Raw genomic sequence first — 12,243 nt, 5'->3', positions numbered from 1 at the left:
TATGGAGCACTAAGGTCCAAAGAACCTATTAATTAAATAGAATACATTAAAAATGAGTTTGATAAATTTTATGGTTTGGAGATTTGCAGGAATCAATTGTTGATAAAATTGCGAATACATGTGAGTACAAAGAGCTGGTAATTGACATACTGTACTTACAATCAATTTTATGGAAAGGGAGAATGGAAGAGTACAAGCAGGAATACAAAGTTCATTATTAACAATTATGAAAAAAGACAAAAACTTGAAAAATTCAGTGTAAAACAAAACACTTCCCAGAGTAAAAAAAATTAAGATAAAATGCCTCAAGGTGAAGTGAAATGTACTGGGAAAGAAGGCTATATATGTGTGTTGTCTTTTTCCATGACAGAGTATCAATAATTAGTCTAAAATGTGAAAAAATGTGAACACATGAAAATTTGCTCAAGTTTAAACTTTAGATACTGCTTTACTAATTGACAATGAATGGTTAAGAAAAGAAAAAAAAGTTACCAACTACAACTTTTTAAAATTCTAACATAGGGGAGGATATTTTAATACAGTATAATAATATACACATGAAAGATACTGGAGGGCCAAGTACCAAATCTACACAGTAAAATAACAACGTACTCGAGTTAATGAAATAGAAGAAAATGCAGAATAGAACCAGTCAAGAGCAGGGGTGCCATAGGCACAATCAGAGAACACTGTATAAACATCAGAGGTTCGCGGTTGTTCATCACCCGCCCAGCGAGCATAAGAAATGTTGCTGGAAACTCTCACAGGTCAAGCCTGGCCTCGGGCCGGGCTTGGGGAGTAGAACTCCCAGAATCCCATCAATCAGGTGTCAATCAGGGGAGCTATGTCTGTTGATTTAATAAGCACTTGTGGTATTTCCCCAGTGTCCCAGCTTTTTCTCCACATTACAATGAGTGCTTGTGCTACTGGCACATTGTATTTCTTTATAAATGTTGAATTGCACGAATCTAGATCTAGGGCTGAGTGCATGGGCATGTTGTCAAATTCTCTTTAAAAATCTGCAGAGTTAATTTTAATACTGGTTATATTTTCAGTGGTTTGGATATCATGCATAAAGAGACTGTCTGGATCTTCCACTTTCATTCTGTTTATTGGGGTGCTAAACATGCTCTCATATTGCATTTTTAGGATTTCACTAATTTTTTTGTCATCCTCTTTTGTATGAACTTTCACTGGAGAGTACCAGTATAAGTTCAATACTGACAGAGGCTTTTGATTTTACATATGTGAAGAAGTATTTTGGATTTTTCTTTATCTCTTGTATAGCTTGCTGTTCTAATTGAATTTCTCCCATCTGATATGATTGCTTCGGTATCTGTTCTATTTCTTCAATCTCCCTGCTTCAATTATTCATTCTTTGTTTGGATAGTTGTGTCTGCTTAAGTATTTCCATTATTTTTTCTTCTATAGTGCTGGCTGCATTATGCTGGTCCTCGTTGTGGCTTTCCACATAGGAACATATCTCAGACTTTATATGCATTGGCAGTCAGTTGTTCTATATCTTGCGTGGGGTTTTTATTATTTAGAACAGTTTCCCATTGAATATTTAAAAGTTCCATGCTTATTTTTTCCTCTTAGGCGATAAGTATGGCAGACAGATTAAGAGTAAACGATGCATACAACCATTTTACCTGGTTTTTGTGGAGTTGGTGTGGGTGGCGTAGGCGTAGGTTCCCGCTCACTAGTTTCTGCCAAGAAATGTTCAGGAGAAACTGCAACAGGTACTTCATCAGCATTGTTGTGGACGAAATCGCTGCTACCTCGATCTTCTGGCGCTGGCAAACCTGTGGGGAAATCAATTGTTAATAGGGAAGGTGGTTGTGAAGAAGAATTTTCCCCATTTAAATGTGTGTGTATTTAAAAAGAGTATAATTGGATGTAATAATTAAACATTCCTGATGTTTGTATGTGCCCATATCTAAGTTGAGATAAGACACTGACCAAAGTGTGTAAGAGCAACCATTTCCAGAGAAAATAAATGGTGCCAAAGAGATACCTCCCACATCACTGAGAATGCTACAGCCATCTTTTCACTGATGGCATCCTCTTGCCTTCCCCCCTTCCCAAGTGAGCATATTTGGTCAATCATTATAGGACTGGGCCTCTCAGCTGGTGGTGGGAAGAGCATGAGTTCACCCTTTGAGTCTACAGATTCCAGAAGTGCTGCAACAGCTTCTTTTGTATGTGTCCATTTGTCATTTTCATCACAGTTTGGCACACCCCCGATGTCTCATAAGCCTAAGAGACAGGTACTGTGAAATGTGAAGAACAAAATCACACTTGAGGCAGAAAATACAGCTAAAATGCTTCATATATATATATATATACACACATATACAGTACTGTATATAAAGTATAACTTATGAAGTAGGATATCTCTTACCTCATAAGAGATATCCTGCCTGAACCCCTGAGTGATTCAGCAGGAATAAACAATCCTGTGTTCACTGAATGTTCAAATCAGTGGGATACTCTTGCAGCCCCAGCACCCATTATAGAGCCAAGAAAAAAACATAAACAGTTCAGCTGGGACCACCCACTAGTGGAAAAAGTAGCTGATGCCATGCACAATGCTGCAACATCAAGCAAGGAGAAAGCCTGCCTCAGAGCAGTGAGTGCCCCCATGCAGGAGACTTCCTCCTGGCAGTACCCATGTCGGCAATGGGCACGCGTCTAGATCCAGAATCCCTTCGTACAGCAGTGGCCCTCCGCCTTGGTGCCCCACTTCACACTGAATACAAGTGTATTTGCAACAGGGAGGAAACAGACCAATATGGATTGCATGGGTTGCATTGCAGAAGCACAAAGGGCTAGCATGCAAGACACAACGAGATCAATGACATCATCTAGAGGAGCCTCGTCTCAGCTCAGTGCCCAGCAGAGAGAGAACCTCGCATCCTAGAGGACCAAAACCCGGATGACCCTGCACTTTGCCCTGATGGCATCACTATATACCCTTGGAAAAGGGGCAAACAGTTGGTGTGGGACTACACATGTGTATCCACCCTGGCTGACACTTATGTACACTTCAGTGCTGATCAAGTAGGTGGGTGGCCAACCATGGGGAGATAGAAAAATCAGTCAAATACAGGTGATTGGAAAGTCAATACACCTTGTTCCCATAGCGTCTGAAACACATGGCCCCCAGGGTAGGAGTGCCTTAGGATTTCTCAAGAAATTGAACTGCAGGCTCATTGATGTCCCCAGAGACCCAAGGGCTGCCAGTTTTTTGATTCAGCGCCTCAGTGTGGCGATCCAGAGGGGAAATGCCTGCTGCATCCTCGGTTCCTGTCTGGAAGTGGAGGAGCTTCAAGAGATCAATAACCTTTAAGCACTTTTTGTATCAACCAATGTATACCTTGTAACCTTTAAATACATAATAAAGCATATATATTATTTTAAACACTTATGAGTTTGTAAAAAGGCAGTTTTTATAAAATATCGATTGGAGATGAAAATTACCCATAACTACAGTATATGAATATATACATCACATCAAATTTTTGGCAAGACACCCTTAGTTCATAACTAAGATTTGTCTAAAATGTGAATAAAATGTTATTCCAATCCTTGCATCTGTGCTTTCTTGCAACAACTTGAATGATGGTCAGGTTGATGATAGAAGTTTGAGAGACTTCATTCTTTTTATATAGAGATGTTACTTTAACATACAGCAGTGCTTAATTGCACACTAGTTTCTCTATCAGCTATCTCACCCTGTCAGAGTAAAAGAGACAAATGTATGTAAATGCATGTGTGTATATATGTATGTATATATGTATATGTACGTATATGTGTGTGTATATGTATAAAGTATATATGGAAGCTTATAAGAATTACATTTCACCTTTGTAAATGCACATTAATGACACTATGTAAAAGACACATCAAACACTTTATGTAGGGCATACGTAAATCTGTGTATCTATGTATTTACGTATGTAGTTTAGCTTAGCATTTTAAAAGCACCGAATCACCTTCTGTGGTTGATTGTTCAATAAACCCCTGAACTATATGTTTAACACATCTCTAACCCTGTCCATGAAGGACAGAAGAAAATGTATATATGCTGGTTAGCACCTGTAAATGTGTGGCCACACCTGTGGTAGAAAATAATAATAATAATAATAATAATAATAATAAAATTCTTTATAAAAATGTTGATATAATAATGCCTATTTACCATGACCCATCAAGATTACAGTACAGTACTGTGCTTAGAAACATACAAGAGTATGAAATGAACAGTTCACGGACATAAGTCTGCTATTCTAGTAAATGAACCCAGTGGAAAAATAACAACCCAGTGCATTAATAGACAAGTAAATCTGAATGTACTGAGGATGTTGGTCAGTAGTCATTATTACACAGTAGGTGTTGTCAACACAGTAATAACACACACCATATCCTCTGTTCAACAGGGCAACAAAGATAGAAGCAATTAAACATTTATATACAGGTATATTAAATGTTATTAACATTATCAAATGTTATATAAACATTCATCTACCCTTCAAAATCTTTAATGCTCAATTCAGTTGAAACTTAACTACTTAAAAGGGGACTTTATGTGAAATCTTTCCAGGACATTTATAATGTTGTACCTTTGTACCCCAAGGTACAATACTGTATCCCCTCAAATGTTTGTCAAGCATTTCCGTATTTTGATTTTGCTACCAAAAAAGTGAATTAGTTTTGACTTCTTCGCACTAAGAAACAAAGCTGTGTGAAAGGAATGCAGACTGGGTCACTTCACAAGCCTATCACATATGTTAGAAGGTAGAAGACAAGAAATTAAAAAGGACGGGCATGAATTAAATACAGTATTTACAGAAAAAATTTAGCACCAATTCACATTCAATATTGAGCAATTTTTTTTTTTTTATTTAACAAGCTATCCATTATGATTACAGTACAGTATTAACACCGTGTCTATGCTTTTATGCACTAACTTGCTTACAACCTTTAAATATCTAATAAAGCACAACTAAACACAAAATGAAGGGGATGGTAGGAGAAAAAGAACATAGAAACTGCATTGGAGGGGGACCTAAACATTCCTTCTAATGCGTTATGCGTGATTTCCTCCGAGGCTAAGGGGCCACTTCTTCCACATGAGAAAAAATATATATAGTACTAAGAATTATAAAACAGGAATACCAGACCATACCACAGCATTCTTCTTCATCCCCACATAGCAACCCATCCTCTTAATAGCACGTCACATTTTGACGTATATTTTACACAAGGCCAACAACTGATGTTAATAAGATGGCAGCGAATCGCGAAATTTACATAATGTCCCGTTTCCTGTTCGTGGGTATTCTAGTTCATTAGGTTAGGGCACTTCAGTACGGCAGTTTCTTGACGTTGGGAGTATCTTATCTTGAGATGATTTCGGGGCTTTTAGTGTCCCCGCGGCCCGGTCCTCGACCAGGCCTCCACCCCCAGGAAGCAACCCGTGACAGCTGACTAACACCCAGGTACCTATTTTACTCATAGGTAACAGGGGCATAGGGTGAAAGAAACTCTGCCCATTGTTTCTCGCCGAGATCGAACCCGGGACCACAGGATCACAAGTCCAGTGTGCTGTCCGCTCGGCCGACCGGCTTCCCCGGAGACTCCGACCGGAGTGATCGCGAGAACGGGCTGAACAGAGCAGAACTAATATCGCGATTCCAGGGGAAGTTCAAGAGGCTACAACCTCCTGCATATGAGAATATATGATGGTCTATATTTCGCAAACAGGATCCTTCAAGCAAACTTCCAACTCCTCCAGATACGGCTAAAGTGATTCAATCACTGTCCCGAAGCCAAGTCTTCGATATCATATGGTTTAGTGAAACCAGGTTAAGAATGGACATTGAAAATATATTTCCTTATTTCTTGCACAACATGCCAACGACTGTTTGCATCTATGCGAAGAATGAATACAAGGTAAAAGTCAGAAACGATCTGATCTTTAATCATATGTATAATCATGTATAATTTGTGTACTTTTTGTTACATTGTTTAAAGTATTACAGATAAGGTGAAACTTCCATGACGTTTAGTGACAATAACCCGAATTTCGCGTTTATTACAACGTGTCCTCCAAGAATGATAGAACCAATTAGCTTCTATGGATGAACGGCACAACAAATTAGCTATTGCACCCATAAAATGTAATTCACGTTTAGTACAGTACTGTACTTTTAATTTTCTAGAGGGACCGAAAATGAAGGCTGCAACCAAACTTAATTCTTTCTAGGCATAGTATAGTGTATATAATATACTTACTGAGGTCTATGATTGTGCATATTAAGGTTATGATTGCTTATTTAGGCCTTGACAGGTTAGGTTTATGGTTAGGCTCTTTAAATTGTTGTTATGCCTGGTGGAATTCCAATAGTACAAAAACGTGGCATTTGTAGTATTGGTACAACAGTCCATATAGTAACAATAAGTAATATAAGTTTTGGAGGAATAGTTCCTTTATCGAGAAATGATTACTCCACATCAAGGACAAACTGTTGCAGTTCGATAAACAGTGTTACTACGAGATCCGAGGAGCAGCAGTTGAAACCTCAGTATCCGTTGCTATGATGAGACAAAATCAATTTATAACCTGCTCTCGACACTTTACCTGGAGTACCCACAAGAAACCACTTTTGTAATACCTGTGTTGTGTGGTACCTACCTGTGTAATCATAACGAAAACAATATCAAAGTATTTTATGGTCATTACACCACCTACTGGTGATGCCAGAAGTGCTAGACAATGACTGATGGTTCATAAGACAGCCCGTCCTCCCGAGCGTTCCCAACGTCACTAAACTGTTGTACTAAAGTACCTGCATGGGGTTATGGGAGTAGTTCTACTCCCCAAGCCCGGCCAAACTAGTGGCCTCTGGTTTACTTCTACTGGTCTTCTACTCCCCTAAGTGCTCTTGTCCAACCACTTGCGCTGGACGGTAGAGCAACGGTCTGGCTTCATGCAGGTCGGCGTTTAACCCACGACCGTCCAATTGGTTGGGTACCATTCATTTCCCCCGTTCCATCCCAAATCTTTATCCTGAGCCCTTCCAAGTGCTATATAGTCGTAATGGCTTGGCGCTTTCCCCACACAGTTACAGCCCCGCTCCTGTGCCAGGTAAGTCCACTACGGGCTCACCATAGCCCGTACTTTTTTTTTGGAACTTTTGTTCTGAGTAGCTGAATCTAAAACAACAACAACAACGCTTTCCCTCAATAATTCCCTCCCTCCCCCAAGTGTCCGAACCTAATCAACCCGAGGTCCCACAAACAGAAAGCGGAACATCACGTGAATATCGCGAGCAGCTACAATGTTTAGTACATAGGTTTTAGGCCTTCGGTAAAGTATACTTCAAAATGCGATGTGCTATTAGGAGAACGGGTTGATGACCCCTGTACACCTGGCAGTACAACGGTACATTCCACTCAAGAAGGTGGACGAGAGAGGTAAATTGAATCCTGGGTTCAATCGACAGTGCAGAGAAGCAACTCCTCTGGGAGCGTACCCCACCCGAGGTCTCACTAATGAAACGTAAAGTGTGGGATTCTAATAACTATTCTGCTAACGTTTTTTGATAACCAACGTTTTTCTTACTAGCTTCATCGCCTATAAATTTACAAGGGCCCTTTCCACAACAGCCTAGGACAAAAGAACCATTGTTTTTAAACATTTTAGATACAATTAGCTAAAAATGTATATTCCGAATATGGCTCATCATCAAACTTAAATCTGACGTCATAGGTGTCATCTATGACTGATACTTAACCCTAATGTCAGTTCACCTGCACAGAGCTGAACAGCTCTCGAAACCGACCACGGGCAAATTACAGGTTCAGAAGACCTCTCTGGGAGTACAGACCAGTCTGGATTCGGTTCTCCAATTCTTGTGAAATCCAGCTAAGACCAGAGCTGAAACTTGGTCTCCTGACTACCCTAAAACACTCCCTCCACCACAAGCCGTGCAAGCACATGATCAGTATCATTATCGAATATCAAGACCAATACCGTCGACTACTGCGTATTGGTGGACTTGTCGATACCTCGATATCCAATGTCGATAGCCCGATATCCGATACAGCAGGACTTCACGTCCCAACCTTGCATGCTGGACTCGACACGCTGCGCAGGTTAAGGTGAACAGGATATCAGTGCCGCTAAGGCAGGATATGCAGACAAGACCCGGTGAAGAGTACAGGAGCTATAAGCACAGAGAACACTGTATTAACATCAGAGGTCACCGGCTATTCAACTTCCTGCCACCAATATAAGAAATATTCACGGAAAAGAAATGTTTAAGTTGTCGAGGGGCAACAGGAAAATTTCTTGCAAAAATGTATATGTGGGCCTGCGGGCTGGTGCAAGCATTATTCACATTATTCATGTCGTAATGGCTTTCCCCCTTGGAAAAATAGCAGTCCTCTCCTTCCCACAATCTCTTTGATGATGATGATAGTCTAATGGTGATGATGACGCTGATATGACACGTGTGTGTGTGTGTGTGTGTGTGTGTGTGTGTGTGTGTACTCACCTAATTGTACTCACCTAATTGTGCTTGCGGGGGTTGAGCTCTGGCTCTTTGGTCCCGCCTCTCAACCGTCAATCAACTGGTGTACAGATTCCTGAGCCTATTGGGCTCTATCATATCTACATTTGAAACTGTGAATGGAGTCAGCCTCCACCACATCACTTCCTAATGCATTCCATTTGCTAACTACTCTGACACTGAAAAAGTTCTTTCTAACGTCTCTGTGGCTCATTTGGGTACTCAGCTTCCACCTGTGTCCCCTTGTTCGCGTCCCACCAGTGTTGAAAAGTTCATCCTTGTTTACCCGGTCGATTCCCCTGAGGATTTTGTAGGTTGTGATCATGTCCCCCCTTACTCTTCTGTCTTCCAGTGTCGTGAGGTGCATTTCCCGCATTCCCGTGAGGTGCATTTTGTGTGTGTGTGTGTGTGTGTGTGTGTGTGTGTGTGTGTGTGTGTGTGTGTGTGTGTGTGTGTGTGTGTGTGTGTGTGTACTTACCTAATTGTACTTACCTAATTGTGCTTGCGGGGGTTGAGCTCTGGCTCTTTGGTCCCGCCTCTCAACCGTCAATCAACTGGTGTACAGATTCCTGAGCCTATTGGGCTCTATCATATCTACATTTGAAACTGTGAATGGAGTCAGCCTCCACCACATCACTTCCTAATGCATTCCATTTGCTAACTACTCTGACACTGAAAAAGTTCTTTCTAACGTCTCTGTGGCTCATTTGGGTACTCAGCTTCCACCTGTGTCCCCTTGTTCGCGTCCCACCAGTGTTGAAAAGTTCGTCCTTGTTTACCCGGTCGATTCCCCTGAGGATTTTGTAGGTTGTGATCATGTCCCCCCTTACTCTTCTGTCTTCCAGTGTCGTGAGGTGCATTTCCCGCAGCCTTTCCTCATAACTCATGCCTCTTAGTTCTGGGACTAGTCTAGTAGCATACCTTTGGACTTTTTCCAGCTTCGTCTTGTGCTTGACAAGGTACGGGCTCCATGCTGGGGCCGCATACTCCAGGATTGGTCTTACATATGTGTGTGTGTGTGTGTGTACTCACCTAGTTGTGGTTGCGGGGCTGAGGTTCGGCTCTTTGGTCCCGCCTCTTAACTGTCAATTAACTAGTGTTCAGATTCTGGGGCCTATTGGGCTCTTATCATATCTACATTTGAAACAGTGTATGGAGTCTGCTCCACCACATCACTGCCTAATGCATTCCTTGTTAACTACTCTGACACTATCAAAGTTTTTCTAATGTCTCTCTGGTTCATCTGGGTACTCAGTTCCCCTTGTATGTGAACCCCCTATGTTAAATAAACTGTCTATCTACTCAATCAATTTCTCTGAAAATCTTATATGTGGTGATTGTGTCTCCCCTAACTCTTCTTTCTTCCAACGACATGAGGTTCAGTCACCGTAGTCTCTCCTCATAGCTCATACCTATCAGGTCGGGTATTATTAGTCTGGTGGCATACCTTTAAACCTTCTCCAATCTAGTATTTGACTAGATACGGACTCCTCGCTGGAGCTGCATACTCTAGGATTGGTCTGACATATGTGGTATATAATGATTCCTTACACAAGTTTCTAAAGTTAGTTCTTATGTTGGCCAACCTAGCACATGCCGCTGATGATATCCTATTGATGTGGGCTTCAGGGGGTAGGTCTGGCGTGATCTCATATCAACCCTCCAGGTCTTTCTCTCTCTCCTTGATTCTTGAAAGATTTCATCTTCCAAATAGTACCTTGTATCCGCCCTCTTGTTCCCTACACCTAGCTTCATTATTTTACATTTACGCGCGCGCGTGTACTCACCTGGTTGTGTTTGCGAGGGTTGAGCTCTGGCTCTTTAGGCTCGCCTCTCAACTGTCAATCAACTGATTTCTCCCCCCCCCACCCACCCACACAAACAATAAGTGTGATTGACAATAAGAAAAAAAGAGTGGCTATGCGGTTAGTTGCCCCATGTTCTCTGAGCATCCCAGTCTTCTGAATACATCGCGTTTTCATGTATCGTTTTTCCTAAGGCCAAAAACTGATTTGCTAAATATGGCGGCGGCTTACAAAATTGACGTGATGTCCCGATTTATCTCCTTGGGTCCTCGAGTAGGTTAGGTTCGGGAATTTTAATACAACAGTTTAATGACGTCGGGAACGCTTAGGGGAACCGGGCCGCTCAGACGAGGAGGCTGGGAATGCCATCATCCGCGAAACAACTCTAAAAGAAATGCGTAAGTACTTCATTCATAATGATGTACTACCAGAAATCTTAGACAAATATTCAAAATTTGCTTAATGTAGTTAATGCATGCATTTCGTTCCCCAATTGAACTATGGAGTTCAGTTCCTGAACCCATTATGCAGCCCGTCCTCCAAATAAAGACCCAAAGTCCATTCCATGCACCCGCCAAACCCCCTGTTTATGAATGAAAAACGGTTTACACACGACTCACAACTGATGACGTTCGAAGACTTCCGGAACAAGTGCTTCGCTGACGACTTTTGTTCGAACCACAACACTGCAAATGCTTCACCCACGTACTACAAATACAAATAATCGCCAACATAACCTAAACACCTAACCTAACCAGTGCCTAAATAGGCACAATATTCTTATATATAATAATATTAATTTACATTTGAAAAAAGTTCTGTTTAAATGAACAAAATGTTAAAATTGATAAATGCGTCTTTGGGGTCGACCGCTGGATAGAATGGACTCGGTCTGAGGACGGGTTGCATTATGTGCCTCTGTAACTCTTCACCACCGCCAACGGGATGGGTATGGGATACATAATAAATGACTAACGCACAGGCAAATGGAATATAATCTATACAGAGAAACAAGAGGTATATTTAACGACGCCATTGACCTTAGTACAAGATAAATCATAAAAATACAAGAGTTTGACGCTGGGAACACAGTTGTCGTCATGTTTTGTGCAAAATGTGTTTTCAGGCTTCACCAGGTGTCTTCAGGCCCAAGATTCATCATTTATTTACGCAACCACTACGACTTTTAACGATCATTTATTAAACGGTTTACGAGCTTCGAAACTCCAAGGTTATTATGGCTATAAATAACCTCATGGTAACGTCACCAGACTGTGGGGTCACCAGACTGTGGGGTCACCAGTCTGTGGGGTCACCAGTCTGTGGGGTCACCAGTCTGGAGTATACCCGGGAGTTCTTCCACTCCTCAAGCTTGTGCCCAACCATTTGGGCTGGACGGTGGAGCGACGGTCTCGCTTCATGCAGGTCGGCGTTCAATCCCTGACCGTCTTGATACCTGTTTGGGCACCATTCCTTTCCCCCGTTCCATCCCAAATCTTTATCCTGACCTCTTCCCTGTACTATATAGTCGTAATGGCTTGGTGCTTTCCCCTCATAGTTCGCTCTCCTTCCAAAAGCTTGTCACCCTCATTTTTATATTTGTCTCCCCTTACCACATGCATGACCCCTTCAATAGTCATTCCTCGCTGACCCTCTTGCTCTTGGCCCACAACTTGACCCAAGAATAATGGCTTGCAAATAAACTAGGATTATATCAGCATTGTGGTTTCTAAGTTATAACTAATGTTTACCAGCGCCACTCCGTCAAATTATTTCATTAAAAATGTAACTTAACATATGCATATTCCACACGAAACATAATAATGCAATGTGTTTTGGTTTAAACATTTTCACAAAAC

General features: G+C 41.4%; 1 protein-coding gene across 7 annotated transcripts in view; it reads right to left on the bottom strand.

Annotated features, from left to right (window-relative positions):
• LOC123757808 (protein bric-a-brac 2) overlaps positions 1–12,243 on the bottom strand; it is a 135,749-nt gene that overhangs the window by 9,837 nt on the left and 113,669 nt on the right. For all 7 annotated transcript variants that reach the window (XM_045741647.2, XM_045741650.2, XM_045741648.2 and 4 more), the window contains one exon: positions 1,653–1,805. In XM_045741647.2, coding sequence (XP_045597603.2) covers positions 1,653–1,805 — 153 coding nt within the window. The remainder of the gene's footprint in view (positions 1–1,652; positions 1,806–12,243) is intronic.

This window comes from Procambarus clarkii, chromosome 40, assembly GCF_040958095.1.
Source record: "Procambarus clarkii isolate CNS0578487 chromosome 40, FALCON_Pclarkii_2.0, whole genome shotgun sequence".
Taxonomy (NCBI): domain Eukaryota; kingdom Metazoa; phylum Arthropoda; class Malacostraca; order Decapoda; family Cambaridae; genus Procambarus; species Procambarus clarkii.
The sequence above is the reverse complement of the archived record's forward strand: the minus strand, read 5'-3'. Positions and strand labels throughout refer to the sequence as shown.